The sequence below is a fragment of the Eleginops maclovinus genome, chromosome 12, assembly GCF_036324505.1.
Source record: "Eleginops maclovinus isolate JMC-PN-2008 ecotype Puerto Natales chromosome 12, JC_Emac_rtc_rv5, whole genome shotgun sequence".
NCBI classification, from domain to species: Eukaryota; Metazoa; Chordata; class Actinopteri; order Perciformes; family Eleginopidae; genus Eleginops; species Eleginops maclovinus.
Genome location: NC_086360.1, coordinates 22,245,772 through 22,264,099, shown reverse-complemented (window position 1 = coordinate 22,264,099; position 18,328 = coordinate 22,245,772). Strand labels below are relative to the sequence as shown.

The 18,328-nt window shown below is 39.4% G+C and overlaps 2 protein-coding genes and 2 long non-coding RNA genes across 5 annotated transcripts; 2 read left to right on the top strand and 2 right to left on the bottom strand.

Annotated features, from left to right (window-relative positions):
* Positions 1–104: 104 nt before the first annotated feature.
* LOC134873939 (protein limb expression 1-like) lies at positions 105–5,097 on the bottom strand. The gene is given in 7 exon segments (XM_063897857.1): positions 105–908; positions 911–1,262; positions 1,364–1,441; positions 2,738–2,833; positions 2,927–3,067; positions 4,140–4,345; positions 4,838–5,097. Coding segments are annotated over 7 exon segments (1,011 nt in total). The 5' UTR covers positions 4,920–5,097; the 3' UTR covers positions 105–852.
* Positions 5,098–5,870: 773 nt separating this feature from the next.
* LOC134874150 (uncharacterized) lies at positions 5,871–9,522 on the top strand. Of its 2 annotated transcripts, none has more exons than XR_010167026.1 (3): positions 5,871–6,025; positions 7,832–8,001; positions 8,969–9,522. It is a non-coding gene; the product is annotated as an uncharacterized LOC134874150 (long non-coding RNA). The 2 variants fall into 2 exon arrangements; XR_010167027.1 differs by lacking the exon at positions 5,871–6,025 and adding an exon at positions 6,319–6,679.
* riok2 (RIO kinase 2 (yeast)) lies at positions 6,174–10,861 on the bottom strand. The gene is made up of 10 exons (XM_063898176.1): positions 10,657–10,861; positions 9,774–9,912; positions 9,573–9,689; positions 8,873–9,048; positions 8,662–8,750; positions 8,371–8,562; positions 8,178–8,270; positions 7,552–7,968; positions 7,353–7,452; positions 6,174–6,639 (listed from the first exon to the last, which is right to left on the bottom strand). The coding sequence occupies exons 1-10, from the start codon at positions 10,720–10,722 to the stop codon at positions 6,478–6,480; spliced, it is 1,551 nt and encodes a 516-aa protein (XP_063754246.1). The 5' UTR covers positions 10,723–10,861; the 3' UTR covers positions 6,174–6,477.
* Positions 10,862–10,921: 60 nt separating this feature from the next.
* On the top strand, positions 10,922–15,336 carry LOC134874152 (uncharacterized). Its single transcript, XR_010167028.1, has 3 exons — positions 10,922–11,021; positions 14,894–14,982; positions 15,279–15,336. It is a non-coding gene; the product is annotated as an uncharacterized LOC134874152 (long non-coding RNA).
* The last annotated feature ends 2,992 nt before the right edge of the window (positions 15,337–18,328 follow it).

The window sequence follows — 18,328 nt, the reverse complement described above, 5'->3', positions numbered from 1 at the left end:
ACTTTAAAAACCAGTGAATTAACAGGGAGGTCATGAGTAACAGAACACATGTATTTATTTATGTACAAAAATGATTAAAAAAGACAACATTTCTTTCCCTTTAAAATGCTTTCCTTTTCACCAACCAATCCAACCAAAGATAATCAAGTGCTAGTTCTTATAATTATATCACCAGCTGACATGACCAGCCATCCAACACAAAATCATTGTGTTACATTTATAACTGTAACTGACTCGCCGTCTCATAGCATAAGTCCAACACATCATGCAACTTGTCTCAGGGTCAGTCAGTATCCTGTATCGACTTGGCAAGTAATTTCCATTTAGGAAAATGACATTCCAGATTATATGCTAGGCAGAGAAGAAGAAAGAAAGAAAGAATTAAGCAGGAAGAACAGGGTTGAATATATCATTTTAAAACTCCTGTGTTTAAGTATGTGAATCATAATATACTTTGCAAAAAGAAAAACATTATAGAACATACAGTATAAAAGCTAAAGTAGGAAATCATACAACACAAACTTAGAGAGACAGTCACCTTTTATAGATAAACTACATTTCCTGCAGATGGCTTTAAATAATCTCAATGCTGCTTTTCTTCTGTTTAAGATTTTAAATATCCTATCAAGCTTAAGGTTCTTGTTGTTTAGTCACAAAAGAGTGTGAGTAAGGTTAGAACATTATTACTCTGTAAATGAACACAATGTTTTTCACAGTCTCTTATGTTAACATCGATGTCACATCTCCAGTGAAGGAGTTTTAACTCTATTACAGAAACAATGTCCATCCTTTACTTTTATTCTATTTTAAAATCAAGGCACAAAAGTGTACTGTGAGCACGGAGCATGACTGTTATGAGCTGAAGTGTTTGCCAGAGGTGTGACAGACTGTTTTCTTTGGGTTCTTTGGAGGGGCGGTGAAGGACTGCAGGGTGGGGTTATCTGGACGTCCGTGTTTTGGCTGAATAATGTGTGTAAAGGAAGTGCTTCTTGGTTGTATGTGTGACTCGACGCCTCGCTGTAGGCCTCAGGCGTGTGGTGAATGTACGCCTGACTCAGAGCCAAGCTGAGAATCTCTGTCTTTTCCTTGTAGAAACGCAGCTCTATGCCTCGACGGCTGGCCAACACCAGCTCCCTCTGCGCCACCTGCAGCTCCTCCCCGAGGCGCCCCGCAGACCTCTGCTCCCGCCCCAGCCAATCCAGAGCCATGCTACTGCGCATGTACTCATCAAGTCCTCTCTGGGAGTAATAGGAAATTACACTCTGAGAGGAAGGAAACAACAAAATCAATAATCAGTATGCAGCATCAGATATCTTGTTCTAAGTTAACTGAAACCAGGGATGAGAAATCCTCAAACCCGTACCTGCCGAGAGCACTGAATGTCCCTCAGAGCCTTCAGTGTCAGGTTCCACTGCAACAACTGGAAAATTGTCATCATCTCCTATACAGGGAGAGAGGGGGGGTGAACATTAGACACACACAGAAAGAGAGAGAGAAAGTCTTGTGCAACCACATGATTAATGACGTGAATCACAAACCCAAACATCCAGCTCTGTGTACACAGGTCTGACAAAGATAACATACTATCAGGATATTTCATGAACCCACACCTAAACTGTGAATGATTGGTTTGAAAAGATATTGTAAATCTTTATGCACCAGGTAGGTTTCGCCCCTGTTATATAAAACACTGTGGCTGAACAGCTGCCCTGTGTCAGGAGCTATTGACTTGAGTCATAAACAGAGAAAGTCTGTACAGTGACGTAATCCAATTTTAGGAAGTAGTGAACTACATGTAACTAAACTAGTAGGTTCGCTTTATTAGCAGTATCTTGCTGGTAGTTCAAGTGGTTTATATATCCATTTTCATTGTGTCGTCAATCAAAAATTGGGGGCATAAATGGACATTATTTTAATTTGATCTGTACTGTAATTGACCCTCTTTAGTTCTGCTCTGACAAGGAAAAACATGATCCCCACTATTTATATTGTGACCAGTGTTCAAGCTGTTGAAGATGTTACAAAGGTTCAAGGGGAAAGCCGTGTTTTTGCTTTCCAACACTGAATATAACAGATAAGATGTCTGGGGTTGAGGTCCATGTTGTAGTAGCTGGCCTTTCTGCTCTGTTTACAACTGTGCATCGGCCATATGCTACTTTATGATTCTGCATGACTACCAAACTATTGAACCCTCCGTGGATTATCTCCATGTATAACTTATCTGAAGCCATCAGAGCTGAGTACCTATATCTGAAGTCATTTTCTGTGTATGTAAACAAGCACATGCACGAAGGTGTGTTTATTCCTTAAAAAGCCCTCATCTCTATGATCCTGAACACGTTTCCTACGGTTAATAACCCTCTGCCTGCGCACAGCTTATGCTTATTTACACAAAGGTAGAAATATATGGTGTTTCATACCATGCCTGGGTCTAACAGAGTGAAATGGAGAAGGAAAAATGAGCAAAAACATACTTGGGGGGTTAATAATAACACTGGTGGATATAATTACCTAGTCGTTGTTATTCCTGTTATGTGTAGCATTATAATTCCCAATTAAGTAAAATTGTAACACTTAATAAAGTCTAATTATAAATAAACTATTCAAGATCACTGAGCTCTTATAAAGCCTGAATCCTTTGAAGTAACTTGATATTACACACAATTACCGAATGATTTATGAGGACAGAAACAAGAAAAATTGCATTAGCAAAATCGGCCTTGGATTTATGGATTACCTGAAACTCCAACATTGTCCTGCCTTTGTAGGAATGAAGCAGCAGACTGTACGTTCCTATACTGGTGCTTGTATCACAAGAGTCCTCTATAGTGACCTTAACAGAGACAATAGAGCAGGTCAACAATCATGTTGATATTATGTTCTTGTATTAAGTTGTAATAATGTGTTTGCACTGGCTCATACTCACAGCACTGTCTGTGGCCGCCTGCTGCAAACTGTGAGTGATGAACTGAAGGTTGATGCGCCGACACGGCAGCTCGTTCACAAGCGAGTTCATCAGAGCCACGCGAGCTGCATCCCGCCGAGCCTCTGCCTGGGTGTCACACACCTGCAGGAAAGAGATGATAAACATGAACGTTTTAAAAAGAGTGACATCAAATATGTAACTGTTGTCATTTTAAACTAAAGTTTCTGGGCTTGCAGAGCCTGGGGCTTTCTGTTTAGATTCAATAAGTCTGGTCGCTAAAAAGGCGCCCACTTTCAGCTACATTTTGATGATTTTACACTTCACTACAGCTAATCATGGGATCAGAACTCAAATCACCAATGAGATTAGAACATAAAAGGCATTCACAGATAACCAATCATGTGCCTCCTCTGAGCTGGGGGCTGCGTCTGGGTCACAATGAGAGGCATTGTTGGAAACAGAAACAGAACGACATCAATTTCAAACAACCTCAAATGTGTGTGTGACTGTGTGCTTATCCTCACCAAATCACCTCTAACTGTTGCTTAACAGCGCTTACCTCTTAATGTGAAAGCTGATAATAAAACAAATGCATTTCCCCCAGAGAAATTCGTTTCTGAGAAAACGTGTTACTTTGGCTGCTGCAGCAAAATTAAGGGAATCAACTGCAAAGTACAATAACTTAAAACAACATTATTTAGATATTTACATATAATAAAAAGTAATGACGTATATTAATGATTGTACATTTACAATGGATGTTCCGGTTATGATCTACTAATTTGTAGATTATTTTTGGCAAACTATGTTCTTGATTTTCAGGACATTGATACACTGCAGGTATGTTAAATGAACCACCAAGAGGGTAAAGGAAAACATCGTTACCTTTGTTTATTGTGCATATTGTCGCCAAAATAACTTTAAAAAGTGAACCAAAAATCTGAAAATGATCCAGGAGGAATGTGAATATTTACACAAAGTATTATTAAAATATATTATTTACAGATTACAGATTTATAGTCTATGTTTATCATGATTTTCTTTTGTCTTTTATTCAACTCATTGTTTAATTGTTTTCTGGCAGTTATTTTTATCATTGTTTTGTGTTACCTTTGTTATCCATTTTTTGTGAGAGTTTGTTCTTCTCATGAATTGTTCATATTATACCCAGAAACCCTCACTACCAAGGCAGCACAGATGATGCTGAACACACCTTATAGTTCCCAAAGCAGCTTCCTCCAGGCAGGGTCACATAGCAGACGTATGGAGGGCCGGGGGACGGAGCAGACTCATACAGCAGCAAGTTCTCAGTGTGGACGACGGCTTCCCCAACAGAACCGTCTGATTCATCAGAGGAACCGTTGGACTGAGCCGTCTGCCTCTGCTCCCAGAAGTTATGGAGCATCGCCACCACATTCACTGCACACACATAATAAGGACAGCACTGAAGCATACCACAAAGCAAACTGCTGAAGAGAACGTGATCACAACTTATTAATTATAATTGAATTCAAAAAAACTAAATATGAATACTTTGTTATCATCATAAATAAAAGCTTTATTTTTGTCTCGCTGAGTAAACCTGTGGGAATATATGTGAAGGCTAACATCAATATACAAGACGTTTAAATCCCAGAGAGTGTTTATTTAAGTAGAACAAGGAGCGGTGAGTGCCACCCCATAACTTAAACAAATCAGAATTTTGCAAACCTTTTAGCTTTTTCTGACCCTGAAATAGCTTTCAAGGTGTCCTTCACTTTGTTCACAAGTATTTCCTGCAGTAGTCTTTTGTATCAGTGATACGTTGACGGATATAACAAAGCCATGATAAGACTTTTACCATACCCATACCATCAGTTGAAAACACACCTGTATCAATTTTGAGAGTCACAAAGCTTCTTCTCTACTCACAGTCTTTAGGGCTGGTCTCACTCTCACTCTGTGACAGGTATGACATGATGCTCTCCTCCACTTCCACTTGACTCATCTCCATCCAGTTTACTTTCACGCCTCAAGCAAAATCAGTCCACTTCTCTCCTCAAAATGATCCATCAAAACAGCACATTTGACCCTAGAAATGAACAACGACCACCACCATCACAACTCAGGTTGGGAACACCATGAGGAATAAACTCCAAATGTGAAAGGGCTCTTACTCTCCCGTACTCCGCTCCTCCTCCTCTCCTGTGTGAACATCTCACCAGGGTCTCTTTTTTGAAGCGGACCACCTTTGTCAACCTCACTGCCAATTAGCTCAGAGGGCCCCTCACTCTTTCTGCACATGCACCCACACACACACATTCACAGAGGTGCTTGGCTGGAATGCAGAGCCCCTCCCCTCGGGCCGTGCAGCTGGCTAATCCCTGAACAGAGTCGAGCAGTTAGAGACCTGCACAAAGTGGCCAAGTTGAACCACAGATGGCACAGTGTAGCACCTTGAGGAAAAGTAAAAATGCCTGCGGAAAGGTGACTGGGTGTTCCTTTTTATATTAAATACCCTCAGTGTTCATTACATTGGAGACAATTCTACCCATGAGTGTTTAAAATGTATGGGGGTGGGATACTTTTGACTTCACACACTAATTCGAGCCCATGAAGTCCGGGGTCTGAGCTCCATTCACCCTCTTCAATTTGAATAACCATTGTTGAAGTCTGAATTCACTTGCTCTCTGAAAGACGCTCACACATTAATGAACCAAATTCTTAGTCCGAGTAGACTCTCAGCTCCTCTTCCTTCTCCTCTTTTACACAATATGTCGACCAGGTTGTGTCCATGTGAAGGGGAAAGGGATGTGTGTTTATTTAATGCTTAAAGTATTGTTGTGCTATGAAGCATGCACATTCGTGTGTCAGGACCTGATGGATTTTCATTGGATGCTTGGAGGGTGGAGTTAGGAATCTTTTCAAACTAGAATAATAGTTGGGAGACCTTTGGACCGCTAGAGTTTAGGATAACTAAAAGCTCTTCAGTAACGTACAATCTGTTTGATTCTTAAATCCATTTTGGTCAGCAATAACCGTGAACTTAAAATCACAATAATGGTGAAAGAGGACTCTCTATAGGCCTCTGTCTTTTGTTGCCCTCATGAAGCTATATATGTGAGTATCACCTAAAAAGGAGCTTAGTTGCCTAGAAAAAATGTTCAGCACAGGTGCAAATTATTTTCTGACCCTTTTTTTAATGTACTTATTTCTTAAACCATTCTTTTGAACAAACAGAGAAACACATCTTATCAGTAATTTTTAATTAAAATTGGTTTATTATCAAACAAACAGCTTCATTATAAGTAGTTGATATTTACATTAGACTGCATGTTGATCATGGTAGTTCACTACAGTTCAAATAGAAAAGTCTTCTTACTTGACAGTGTGGTGATTTGCTGAATACATAAGACTTTTTTTCAGTCTCTTGTGCTTTACCCAGTACGAAGCAGTTGGTTTGCTGTTGAGATTTACCATCCACTATCATTTGTTTTCAACTCTTCAAACACAGAAACAGGGACAATGCACCAAACTTATTGATATGAATGTGGTCTCTTCATCGCTGCCATTTATCCCCAGAAGGAGGCGGAATCCATACTAGACTTGATGTTGCTGTTGTTCTCTCTCTTGGATTCGGTCACCAAGTTGGCCTCGCCCTTCTGCAGGCGTCTCCTCTGTGCTGACTTCTGCTGTTTGGAGAGCTGCCTGCGCACCTTCTGACGGACTACCTCCTGCAGCACACAAAACAATAGCAGCTTACTACGGATGAATGTATGTGCTCTCAGTCTGTGCAAGGCAGACGCAACAGTATGCAGACACATTTTCTCTCTTAAAGGTCAACCGACACATTTGACAAACTGCAACACCACGAAAGCTCTTTAGCAACACCTACAGGACATTTAAGTTTTTGACAAAACTGTCTACGAGGATTGCTTCAAACAATTAGGTGATTTACTGTGTTCGTATAATGGTACTGTCTCGAACAATGTCTAGGTACATGGTTCAAGGGTTTTTATTTGTCGCTACAGTGTAGTTATGGCATTGAAAATCTTAGGTCCCGAGCCCCTCCAACAGTGTAACACATTATAAAAAGATATAAGACAAAATAATAATGAAATAGAAATAATAAAATAAAAACAAAAAGTAGTGCAAAATAAATAGTGAATAGAATATAAACACAATAAGCTAAATTATGCTTGGCATGATGAAAATGATCAAGTATATGCAGGATTCTATGTACATGTAGTATAATTAAATATACAATAACAGAATGTAAGAGTTAAGATTAAATATTGTACAGTGATGTACAATTCAATACAGTTTGTAATTAAATAAATAGTGTGATGCAACCAGGTACATTTTTTGGGTTGCGGAGGCACTTAACAGAGCACTAAGGCTAAGACACTTTGCTAAAGATAGCAGTGTGTTTCAGTGGTTTACTTACTGGTGGTATTGTAGAACAGCTCCCTCTGCTTCCCATTGTGCATTCGCTGTCTGTCCTCCTCCTCATGTGCTCTGCCATCTGTAGAAGACTGTCTGAGTCTCTGCAGGAGAAAAAAACAAGAACAACAAATTGCAATGAGACGACCGAACTACAAAATGATGTGTTGACTTGGATTAGAATAACTTTTCATTTTGTTTACCTGAAGGGTTTGAAATCTTTGTTGGAGGCAGAAAGATCGGCCAGCTCTGTACACTCATCCTCTGCCTCGCTCAACTCTTTTTCCAAGTCTTTCTCTGGCTCTTCATCTCCTTTAGCAGTAGACGTTGTCTCAGTGTCTTTTTGTTCTTCTTCTTCTTTCATGCTCTGTTCTTCGTGTTTGTCTGCATTTGACTCGCTGATTTTCAGACCTACTAATTCCCGCAATGCGTGTTCGTATTCATCCATGTCCACTTCCTCTTCTTTTTCTGCCTCCTCGTCAGTTGCCTCGTCGTCGTCACTCTCCTCTTCATCGTCGTCCTCTTCTTCGGGTCCAGCTGGGTGTAGCAATGCACTATCTCTCTCCATGTCTTTGGTGAAGCCGCTAGCTGATACTTCAACATCTAGAGAACAGGAACGCCTGTAGGGATAAACAATGACAACAGAAGATCAAGTAAGGCGTGCTTTTATTTTCAAATCATGTTTTTAAGAGATATCTGTAAAAAAGTCAATGCAACATTTGGACATTTTGATTACATGTAAATAAAATCAAGTTTTTCAATTTCAAACAAGGCAGTTGTTGCATTTCAGTAGTTTTATTGCCAATAAAAGATAAATATAAGTATTTACTTGATGTCTTTGAATATTGGGTAGAGCTCACTCTCATAATTGTATCGTCTGGCGAAGAAATCTCTGATGCATTTGACATCTCTGTCAAAATACCTATAAAGAAATATATGAAAAGTGAACAACAAATACATATTACTTTTGTTTTATTAATTATAGGTGTTTATTTATTTTCAAAATGATCACAGTAACGAACCATTCAGCATTTGCATGTGTAGTGGACACCATTTGAGGAAAGTCAATCATAGTGATGTGGTCCTTGTCGTCCAGCATGAGATTAAACTCGTTGAAGTCTCCATGAATCAGGCCGTGATTGGCCAGTTTGACTATGAGCTCCATGAACTCATTATAGAGGGATGATGGATCCTCCAGCTTGTGCACCTGACACCTGAAAGACAATGCACACAATAATATTATAGAGGAGGAAGGATGCGCTTTTGCTAGAGTAACATATAAAGCAAGAGAGAAGAATGGCTTGTTTACTTACAGCGGATATCCATTGATGAACTCCATCACTATTGCATGTCTGTTATAGTCCACGGGTTTGGGAACAGGAAAGCCCCGATCATACAATACCTAAAACAAAAACGAGAAAAGGACTCAAAAGATGGCGCACACAAAACTCTACACATCTTAGCAGCTGGTGATTTGATTCAATTCCACAAAACTTGGATACTTTCTTTGATTTGTGCACATACCTTCATGTAGGCAAACTCCTTCATGGCAGAAAGTCGAGAGAGATAAAGCCAGGACACGTTCTTCCTGTGTTTGTGATAATCTCTCTTGTTCTTCAGGTTCCTGAAAGAGGTACGACCCAACCTGTGAAGCTTCAGAGCGTACTGCTCGTCGTTGGGACTCGCCACAATATATATGTCTAAAGAAAGCGAACAAAATCAAATGCTTTTATGAGCATCAGAATTTCTGACTTTGGAACAGATGTCATTCATATCGAAACCCAAGGAACCATGTCATTCATATCGAAACCCAAGGAACCATAAGTCTGAGGCTGCATTAGACTTCCCAGTATTTCTTTAATTATAGATATAAAAATCAATGTCTATTAAAAATTACCACAGGGATTTGTAGCAAGAAAATCTAATAGAATATAGCAGAAAACATTTTGATTTTATTTGAAATTTCCCGTTAGACTAAACATGTTTTTGGTAAGATTTCATGACATTTCAATTTCATACATTTTAAACATTTGCCTTATCCGAGTTTCATACATTATATATCTTTAGAAATGAATGTGCAATTCTCCGGGGATGAATGTAATTAAGATCAACATTCTTTGCTTATGTGAACCATTATCATACATACTGTATAAATAAATAGAAAAAACATCTTGTATTTGATTTCAAATGAAAGTTGCATCCCAAATGAGAGGCGTTTGCCTACCTGACTCTTTACCAACTCCCATCTGGTTGCCAACTGAAATGATCACTTCTCTCGCGCACAAGGTCTTCAGAGCCAAGTAGTCATATCCTCCATTGTTCAACCTGTAACCCTGCACAGCTGAAATGAACATACACATGCATTAGAAAATATAATGTGTAGCAGGACTACGAATGTTCAGCAAGCATTTATGTGTATTCCTACCCCTGCTGCGTTCATAGGCCACAAGCTTGTGTTTGACAAGCTCTCGGAGGATCTTGTTGCAGCCGCCGTGTTTAAGGCTAGCGATTGAGGACAGGAGACTCACTGGAACGATCTCATGGTTCTTCATCCCCATCTCAACCTGTGTTAGGGGAATATCACAGGAAAAATTAGTAAAATACTGCTAATTCAAGCCTGCTCCAAGAAACAGTGTTACAGTGCTGTAGAGCAGAATTGACATGAGCAATATTTGATGAGACAAAGTCAAAGTTGAGTTTTAGTTAAAAGTAATATTAATGTCAATAAAAAAAACAAGCATTCAAGCACATCTTAATAATTATTGTACAGTCAATAAAGTGAAACTGTGGTGGTTTATTATTAAACACTGATTCAAGTGTAGGATTCAAAAAGTTATTTCCACTTAGAAATTGATTTTGGAATAGGATTAAATAATTACCACTATTTGAGTAGGTACTTATAAGCAGAGACTGACAAACAAATACATCAGCAAGCTTTCTCACTTGAATATTTTACAATCATTAGAAATATAAACTTTCATCCAAATAAGATATTAAACACCATATTAACACCTGGTTCAAGGACAGACTAACAGACATAAGACTGAGGGGACAGAATTGGACAAAACTAAATAAATATTGCTTGTTAGCTTTTGATTAAAAAACTGACACCCAAATCTTTACAATGACAACACGAACGTTTTACTCGATGAAACGGGGTTATAATGTCAAGCTACATGTTGACAACTTATTAATAAGCTGCTGACAACTTTAGATGGTGTAATTAAGAGCTATGTTGGAAAGCTAGCATAGCACAGGCTAACTCAGCTCACACAGAACAGTTAGCTTGTAGCTAGCTCATTACTTACCGCTGTGAGAACCCGGAAGTCATCTCGAGATAAGTATCTCAACACCACGACATTAAGCTTCCCCATGTTTAAACCGGTTAAGAGCAACTGTGTTTAAAGAATATAAATACTACCACTTCTTAAGCTCAGTCCACATTTTTTGTAAACACACGTGGAAAGCGGAGGGTATTACGCGGAACGGAGAATACGTCACTTCTGGTTTACGTTCGACGTCATTTCGACGCACAGTACAGGCACGCCTGCAACACACGATTTTACATGGCAAAAGTTTGAGCGTGGCGTAATGCAGAATGAAACAAAACAGCGCTAGCATTTTATACTCAAGAGGATCATTAACTACTGACCAACTGCTCTCGTGAAATTAGGTGAGAGTTTTTCAACACAATTCACATGATGATACAAAACACACACAAGTGTAACTTATCACATCACCACCAACTGTATTGCATTATTGCTTGGGCAACCATTTATGAGGTGTATCCCAATTTCCTTTCACAAACTAATTATATCAAGACTCTAGTATGTAATAATACATCCAAATACTTGACCATTGTGTATGCTTTTATGACCACAATACACTAGGCTGCAATATGTGCACTGAAAGATGTCGATCAGACCGTGGGTAAAGCACTGCCAAGATATTTATTAATGTCCTTTTTTGTGTTATGTCACTTTTTTGTTTTCCACCTTCAAAACTCGTTCTGCAGATGTTTCAAGTATTAATTCACTATTTTTTTCTGCAGCAGATTATATTAGCTCCTTTATTTTATTTGTGCATTGTATTATAGGCCAATACATCAAGTATTTTAGTGCACACCTGGGTAAACTTTGTTTTGCAACTTACATAGTCAACAGCCTTTATTGTTTAGTATGGAACCAAAACACAATGACAGACAAATATTAAAGCCCTTTGCATTAAACAAGTGTGTACACACTGTGCTTGATTGACATTTGCATCACTCTCTTCATATTCCACCTGTTAGTGCATAGTTTTTGGGACAATGGGTAGTTCCCTGTAAAACCTTAGTATTTTTGCTAGATTACCTAGCAGACATTTGATATTGCACATGGCTTACTTGGGCCAAGTTATCTTTGTTATCAGTGACCCCAGATTAGGGTTTTTCCTACAATGACAATTCAAAATGTCTGCTTAAAAAATGCGTAATGAGCTGTGGAGCGTGACGAATACAAATATTTGGGGATTGATGCTTTAGTTTTCTCACAGGTGTTATTTATTTTGTATTTGCTGGTATTATTCATTCAATGATTGGCTCAGAAGATTACTACTTTTGTGCAGTGTTATTGTTTTTGTAACATGATAGATTAGAAGAGCTGTGAACCTGCAATGTGTTTCCTCTCAGGGAAAATAAATATGTCATAAGTAGTGTTTAAAGAAGCACTGCATCATCCCCTTAAAATGTGAAGGTCAGGTGTGTGTGTTTGTCTCCGTACGTGTGAGAGCAAGAAGGTTTCTGTTGCCATAGTAGCTGGATTCTAGAGAGAGAGAGAGAGAGAGAGAGAGAGATCACAGCAGAACAAAGTGCTGTCTGTCACATGGCAGTCCTGAGTAAACACACACACACACACACACACACACACACACACACACACACACACACACACACACACACACACACACACACACACACACACACACACACACACACACACACTGTTGACTCAGTTGAATTCCTCCACTGGTTTATTTAACATTCTGCGGTTCAGCAAGTGCCTGTGTCCAAAGGAGAAGCCAGGCATGGTGTGTGTGTGTGTGTGTGTGTGTGTGTGTGTGTGTGTGTGTGTCTTGTATTTCTATAAGTGTTTTGCAGCTCTCATTATTGTTTGTATTCACACTCTCGACTGCATCACGGTTGTTTTCTGTCTGTGATCACTCACTGCTATGCTCTGTCAACATGTGTCACACTGTGCCGCGTGCTAAACAGCTCCTGCAGGTGTGTGTTGTGTGGAAACATACACGTCCATAATAGACTTTAGTAGTAGTCAAAATAACATGGAGACCTTACAATACACGAGACCTTACTTGTGCATTGTAAAACACCACCGTATACTAGCCAAAGATGACCCCAGTGCTGAGCGAGTTCAAAAAGTTGAACATTAGATAGTATAATCAGTCAGTTCGGTCTATTTCTGCAGAATGTATTAGATTGTACAGATTTCATCAACTTTGATTTGTGTTTGTTATCAATGAACTGACTGCAGGAAATATATTTTGCACTTCTTATTATGAAAGCTAGATGGCACTGTGACACAGGTGGATTAGTGCAGTTTCTAAGCCACTGTCTTTTGTGTCATGTAGACCTTGGTTCTCTCTGGTTTGGTAAAGAATTGATCCTGAACAATTTTCCTCCTCCTCTCTGCACCTGGTATTTTGTTTGAATTAAGTGCCTTTGTGTTATAATGCAGACAACGTGTTTATAACAGGGTCAGTTCTTTGATTACAGGATGAGTGGTAAGAGGACAGTGAGATGGTTGGGTGAACAGCATTAACTAGATTTGTTATTTCACCGTATTGCTCTGTCCCTCATTGTGACCATAGATGTTATGCAGTTGAAAGCCTTGACTCCAAAACATGGTTGGAAACTCTTCCATCAACTCTTATACAAGATGCTGATAAAATTAAATGTATATTCTTTAATGTTTAACATCACTTCTGCAGAACAACCTTGGACTATTGAAATGCATGGAAGGAATGATCAATGAGTTTTAATGTATGATAGTTTGTTACTCTTCAACTTTAATCAATATTTCCTTTTCTTAATAAGCTAGTTGTTAATAAGATAGTTTTGGTTTTCGAGAGTGTGTTTTAATCATAGACATCCAACTTTATTTTTCTCCTACGTTCTCTCTTATTACATGCTGAAGGCAAATGGGATCACATGATAACCTTGATTGAATACTTGTAATAATAGACCAATTCCGATTTTGATTAGATTATCATATCATCCTGTTACTCAATTTCTCATAGGATTTATTTTTAATCTTTTACGGCTCGAATAGCATGACTACTTTTATGCAATGTTTTAATGGTTTAGAGTCGAGGTAGAAGTCTGCAGAGATATGATAGATTCGGCTGATAGGCTGAATGTGTTTCTTGCTGATAAAACTTGTGATTTGCTGCTCTGGCTCTCAGCAGCTGCAGAATGAGAGTCTCGAGGCAGAATTTCTTGTTAAACAGCCTATGACAGACAGGCGCAGTCGTCTGTTTCACTGAGTCTGGACAGTTACACACAAGCAGAGCCCGGGGTGACCGATGGTGTGTTAGTGGAGCAGGGGACGGGAGTACAGAGGGAGAGTGTGGACCCGCCTGTGTGTGGAATTATCTGGAACGTGGCGTAACGGCCATTCCTGCATGCGCGTGCACGTAGCACACACAAACACACACAGTGAGATAGTGTCTTCTTTCCAGATGTGTGTGAGGGAACTTTCTTGCCATGCTTAAACACAAAGCTGCTCTCTTTTCCATCTTCATTCAATTTTTTTGCCCTTTTTTCTCTCTTTTTTCTTGGCCACTGTTCGTACATCATCTAATACATCTGATTTCAAAGTGTCTTTTATGTTTTGAGACGGATTCACCTTCACCTTGTGTGTTTATGTGAGCACCCGTGAGTGACTCCTTGTATTATTTAAAATGTGACGACCCCATCCATTCTCTGTGTATGTAGGTCTGAACATCCTCCATGGAACTGCAGTAAATCATGATCCTTTGATAAGAAATTAATGAGCCCCTCGTTAGCCTGAGATGAAAGTGAGAGCCGGGTAGGTCAAAGTGATGAAAGGACCTTTGCAGCACCGACTGAAGTGCAGTGATCTCTACATTTGATGTACACGTAGTGCATCAAAGCTATCAGCCCTTCCCCCTATTATGTCATTCACATGAAGAAAGACATTGCTTATGATGTTTTAATAATGCATGAAAGCGTTAAAGTGTTAGCATATCTACCACCACCTCCTCCTATATTTACCACCAACATCTAGCTATTTTATAAATATGTAACATATGTATAAAAAATGTAAAGAATTGGATCAGCTTACATATAAGAAAACTAACCTCTGAACAGCAAATGTCAAAAGAGAGGCTTTTACTCTTCGTTTACTTCTGTACATATTCAACAATGTTTGTAAAAAGACGGGAAAACATTTCTAAGCTGTTTTGGAAAGTTTGTTTATGTCAGTACTGTCTCCTGGTGTTTGAATTTCCTCCACTCAATTTCTGCAGAGAGAGCATACTGTAGGATCACGGGAGACCTGCCTCCATCAGCCCACAGAGGATGTCTGCTTCACAAACAGCAATGAACAATTTTGAGGGTAATACACATACACACCTGAACACTCACTCACAGCGTTGGCCTATTAAATTGCTTTCTTGTTGTTTTCCAGTGTTAAGCTTCAGGGACAGAATGCTAAATTGAGGCAGGAATTGGAGAAGCTTAGGTAGCTCTCCAACAACAAGCGTGGGCTTTGTTCCTGGGATATCATAGCTGTGCCTTTAGCCAGCTGCTGTGTGTTTGGAAACATCAAATTTGATTAGATTAGAGCAGAGGAGAGATCTATTTACTCGGCCTGTTCTGCTGCAAGACTCCTAAACAATAATCTGTCCTCAGGTGCTGGTACAAGCAGCGAAAAAACAAGATGCCTGAAGAGAAATATGAGGAGGGAAGGCATAACCTGTTCCAAGCGTAGCTGATACAGCTTAAGAGGCAAGTACACAGCCACATACTATACACAAATGGCAAAATTTGCCTCAATTTGCCCTTTTCATGTTTGTGTTTCAGTGTGCAGAAAGCCCCGATCACCTCCACAACACAATGTGGAACGGAAACATAATAAAAACAGCACATTTTAATCTATATAACGGCAGCTTACTCAGAACATGTTGCCACAAACCGTAACAGGGATGAGTACATGGGCATAGTAAGCAATTCACATATCAGATATAACGTTGGCCAGAGTTATAGTAAAAACACACAAACATTTAGGTGTCGATAAAATGTATGCACACTTTGCATTTGTCTGTGTATAAGTTTACAGTATATTATGTGACTTTAACTGCTTCATAGTCTGAGCTGACAAGACTGCATGAATTTTGCTCGGTGGCAGGCAGGCAGATTGGCTCTGCACACGAATAACAAGGTATGGGAGGCCAGGTTTGCATAGACATAAGGAGTAGTTGGCAGTACAGTGTGTACACTGTGCCACATAAAGTGTCATTCTTATAAGTTCTTGTTTTGCTGCCATCCAAAAAGTTCAAAATTGTAGGCGCTTGTTATTTTTAAATGCCTAGTGTGGTTTGCCTGTATTAATGTTACAGTACATGATGTCTGGAGCATATCTGTGTTGATGAGAAGCAAGCTGGACTTCCCTTTTAGATTCAATGGTTTATGTTTTACCTCCGAAAAGGTTGGAATATGTGTTTTGTTATTTTTATTTGGACGAGCACATAATCTTATTATTATTTTGGAGTGAGGATACCATCCTACAGTCTATTTTTAAATTGCTTGTCTAAGGTCAAGACTTAAGTTAAGGGATTTGATTTGGCTTATGAAAAGAAATCGGTTTACAGGGAGCTAAGTGCTGGACATTTTTTTTGACCATAAACAGTGACCTCTGGCTCTGACCTAAAAAAACAGCTACATTTTGCATGTGAGGCAAACTTGGTAGTAGTTCATTGTTCAAAAGCACATTTTATTTACAGGACGACCCGTTTGGTATAGAATTTGTCATTAATAATTTCCACAACTTAAAAAAACAGGAGAATACTAAGCTTGGATACCATGAGACATGATGGGCAGCACAGGGCTTCACTTCATGTCACATTTTTGGTTTTGTTCTGGGTCTAACTTAAGCAATAATTGGCTACTAGTATTCGTGCAACCGAATGGCAAAAAAAAGGAAAATGTTTTGATTTGATTTATTTCCCGTCATAGAGGCAGCTCAGTCAAAGCTTGCAAAGGGCTGTTGCTCGGGCAACTTTTGGCCAGTCTTGTGCACGTCCTTCGTTACTAGGCAAACAGTTGACATTCAGGCGGTCACTGTGTAAAAAGAAATTCCCAGCATGTGACTCCCTAACCTACACATTTACATTTCATTTATTTTATAGTGAGAAAACAAACAAGATCAGCATGCTTGTTATTGAAATTTAGGTATAGACAGATTAAAAAGCGAGGGTAATATTAATCTACTGTCCTTGCCATATAAGGGGATATAAGAAAAGTTCCCAAAATACCAAACTATTACTTTAGAGTTACGTATGTTGTGATGGGAAATATAGAATGGATGCAGTCAATGGCATCCCCTTACCAACATATCATGACAAATCGGTGGTCGTGTGTGTTATTGTGTTCGTCCAAACGTGTGTGTGTAAGTATGAGTGATGTAAGATAGGACCAGGCCGGATAATAACATGCCACAGTGATAGAGAATGCTGCTAACTAACAAGGGTTCAGATGATCCTCTCCATCTCACACACAGACGCACACACACACACAGACGCACACACACACACACACACACACACACACACACACACACACACACACACACACACACACACACACACACACACACACACACACACACACACACACACACACTGACAAAGCACCCTTACTTGTCAGACCCTTGTAATGGTATCACTGAGGTATTGGTCCTGCATCAGTCACAGCACAGGTGCAAATGTGTATAAACACACTCGAATTCAACCACCTGCCCACACACACACACACACACACACACACACACACACACACACACACATAATCTAAAAGCTGAACATGGCAGTGCATCACTGAAACAGGAAAGCTGCTCTTTATCTCTGTGGTTGCCGTTGTTCAGGCCATCAGATAGCAGATACATCTTGTGAGTGTGTGTGTGTTTGAATGTGTGCACATTTGAGTGTATCTATGTGTCTAGTTTAATAGCATTAACTCCTGCAAGCGTGAAATGAGACAGTCTCCCCACTATCTGTCTTAAGAGCAGGGCTGAGAGAGCAGAGTGGCTAAAATGAACTGATGGATCAAGCAGGCTTCCAGTCAGATGAGCCTGTTAGCTCTAATAGAAAGTGTGCTGGTGTCAGTAGAGAAGCATTTCACAGTGAACCACTAAGAACCACAACATTGTACCAACTATATTCTATGTTTAATGGAAATGTGTCAGGTGTAGCTTGATGTGATTTAGATGCATATTCATTTCAAAGGGACACTTTGGATGACATATTTCTGACTGCTGAGAAAAGCTTCCCTGAGCTCATTTCAAAAATCTTTAGGTTGTTGGTTTAGTCTTCGAGAAATTACACGAGTAGTCATCAGGGTGGCAACTAATCAAATGCATGTCACCAGATGGATTTATTGTATTTTCCTGTTATAACTGCAAAAGTAGGAAGGCATTTAGTGTGAAATTTGTTTTGCAAGCTTGTTAGGTTCACATAAATTCAATGAAATGCTGGGAAAATCTCCTGGATTGTCCTGACAGCAGTCTTGGCCAGCGATCAATGAGATTACTTCATAAAACCCTGAACATGTTGTCTAAGCCTCGTCTGCAGGTCAGTGGTGATGCTACTACCAGCGATAGCGGATATCAGACTATCACAGAAGCTCTGAAAAACAGTTGTTTTTCCCTGGGATTCTGAATCTCACTTGTGTTTAAATCCGTCTTC

Bases quoted from the DNA above. Each gene is read 5' to 3' on its own strand.
- riok2 (XM_063898176.1), bottom strand. From the start codon at position 10,722: ATGGGGAAGCTTAATGTCGTGGTGTTGAGATACTTATCTCGAGATGAC. The intron at 9,913-10,656 runs GTAAGTAATGAG...CCCCTAACACAG, and splicing joins ACTTCCGGGTTCTCACAGCG to GTTGAGATGGGGATGAAGAA. The intron at 8,271-8,370 runs GTTCGTTACTGT...ATTTCTTTATAG, and splicing joins ACACATGCAAATGCTGAATG to GTATTTTGACAGAGATGTCA.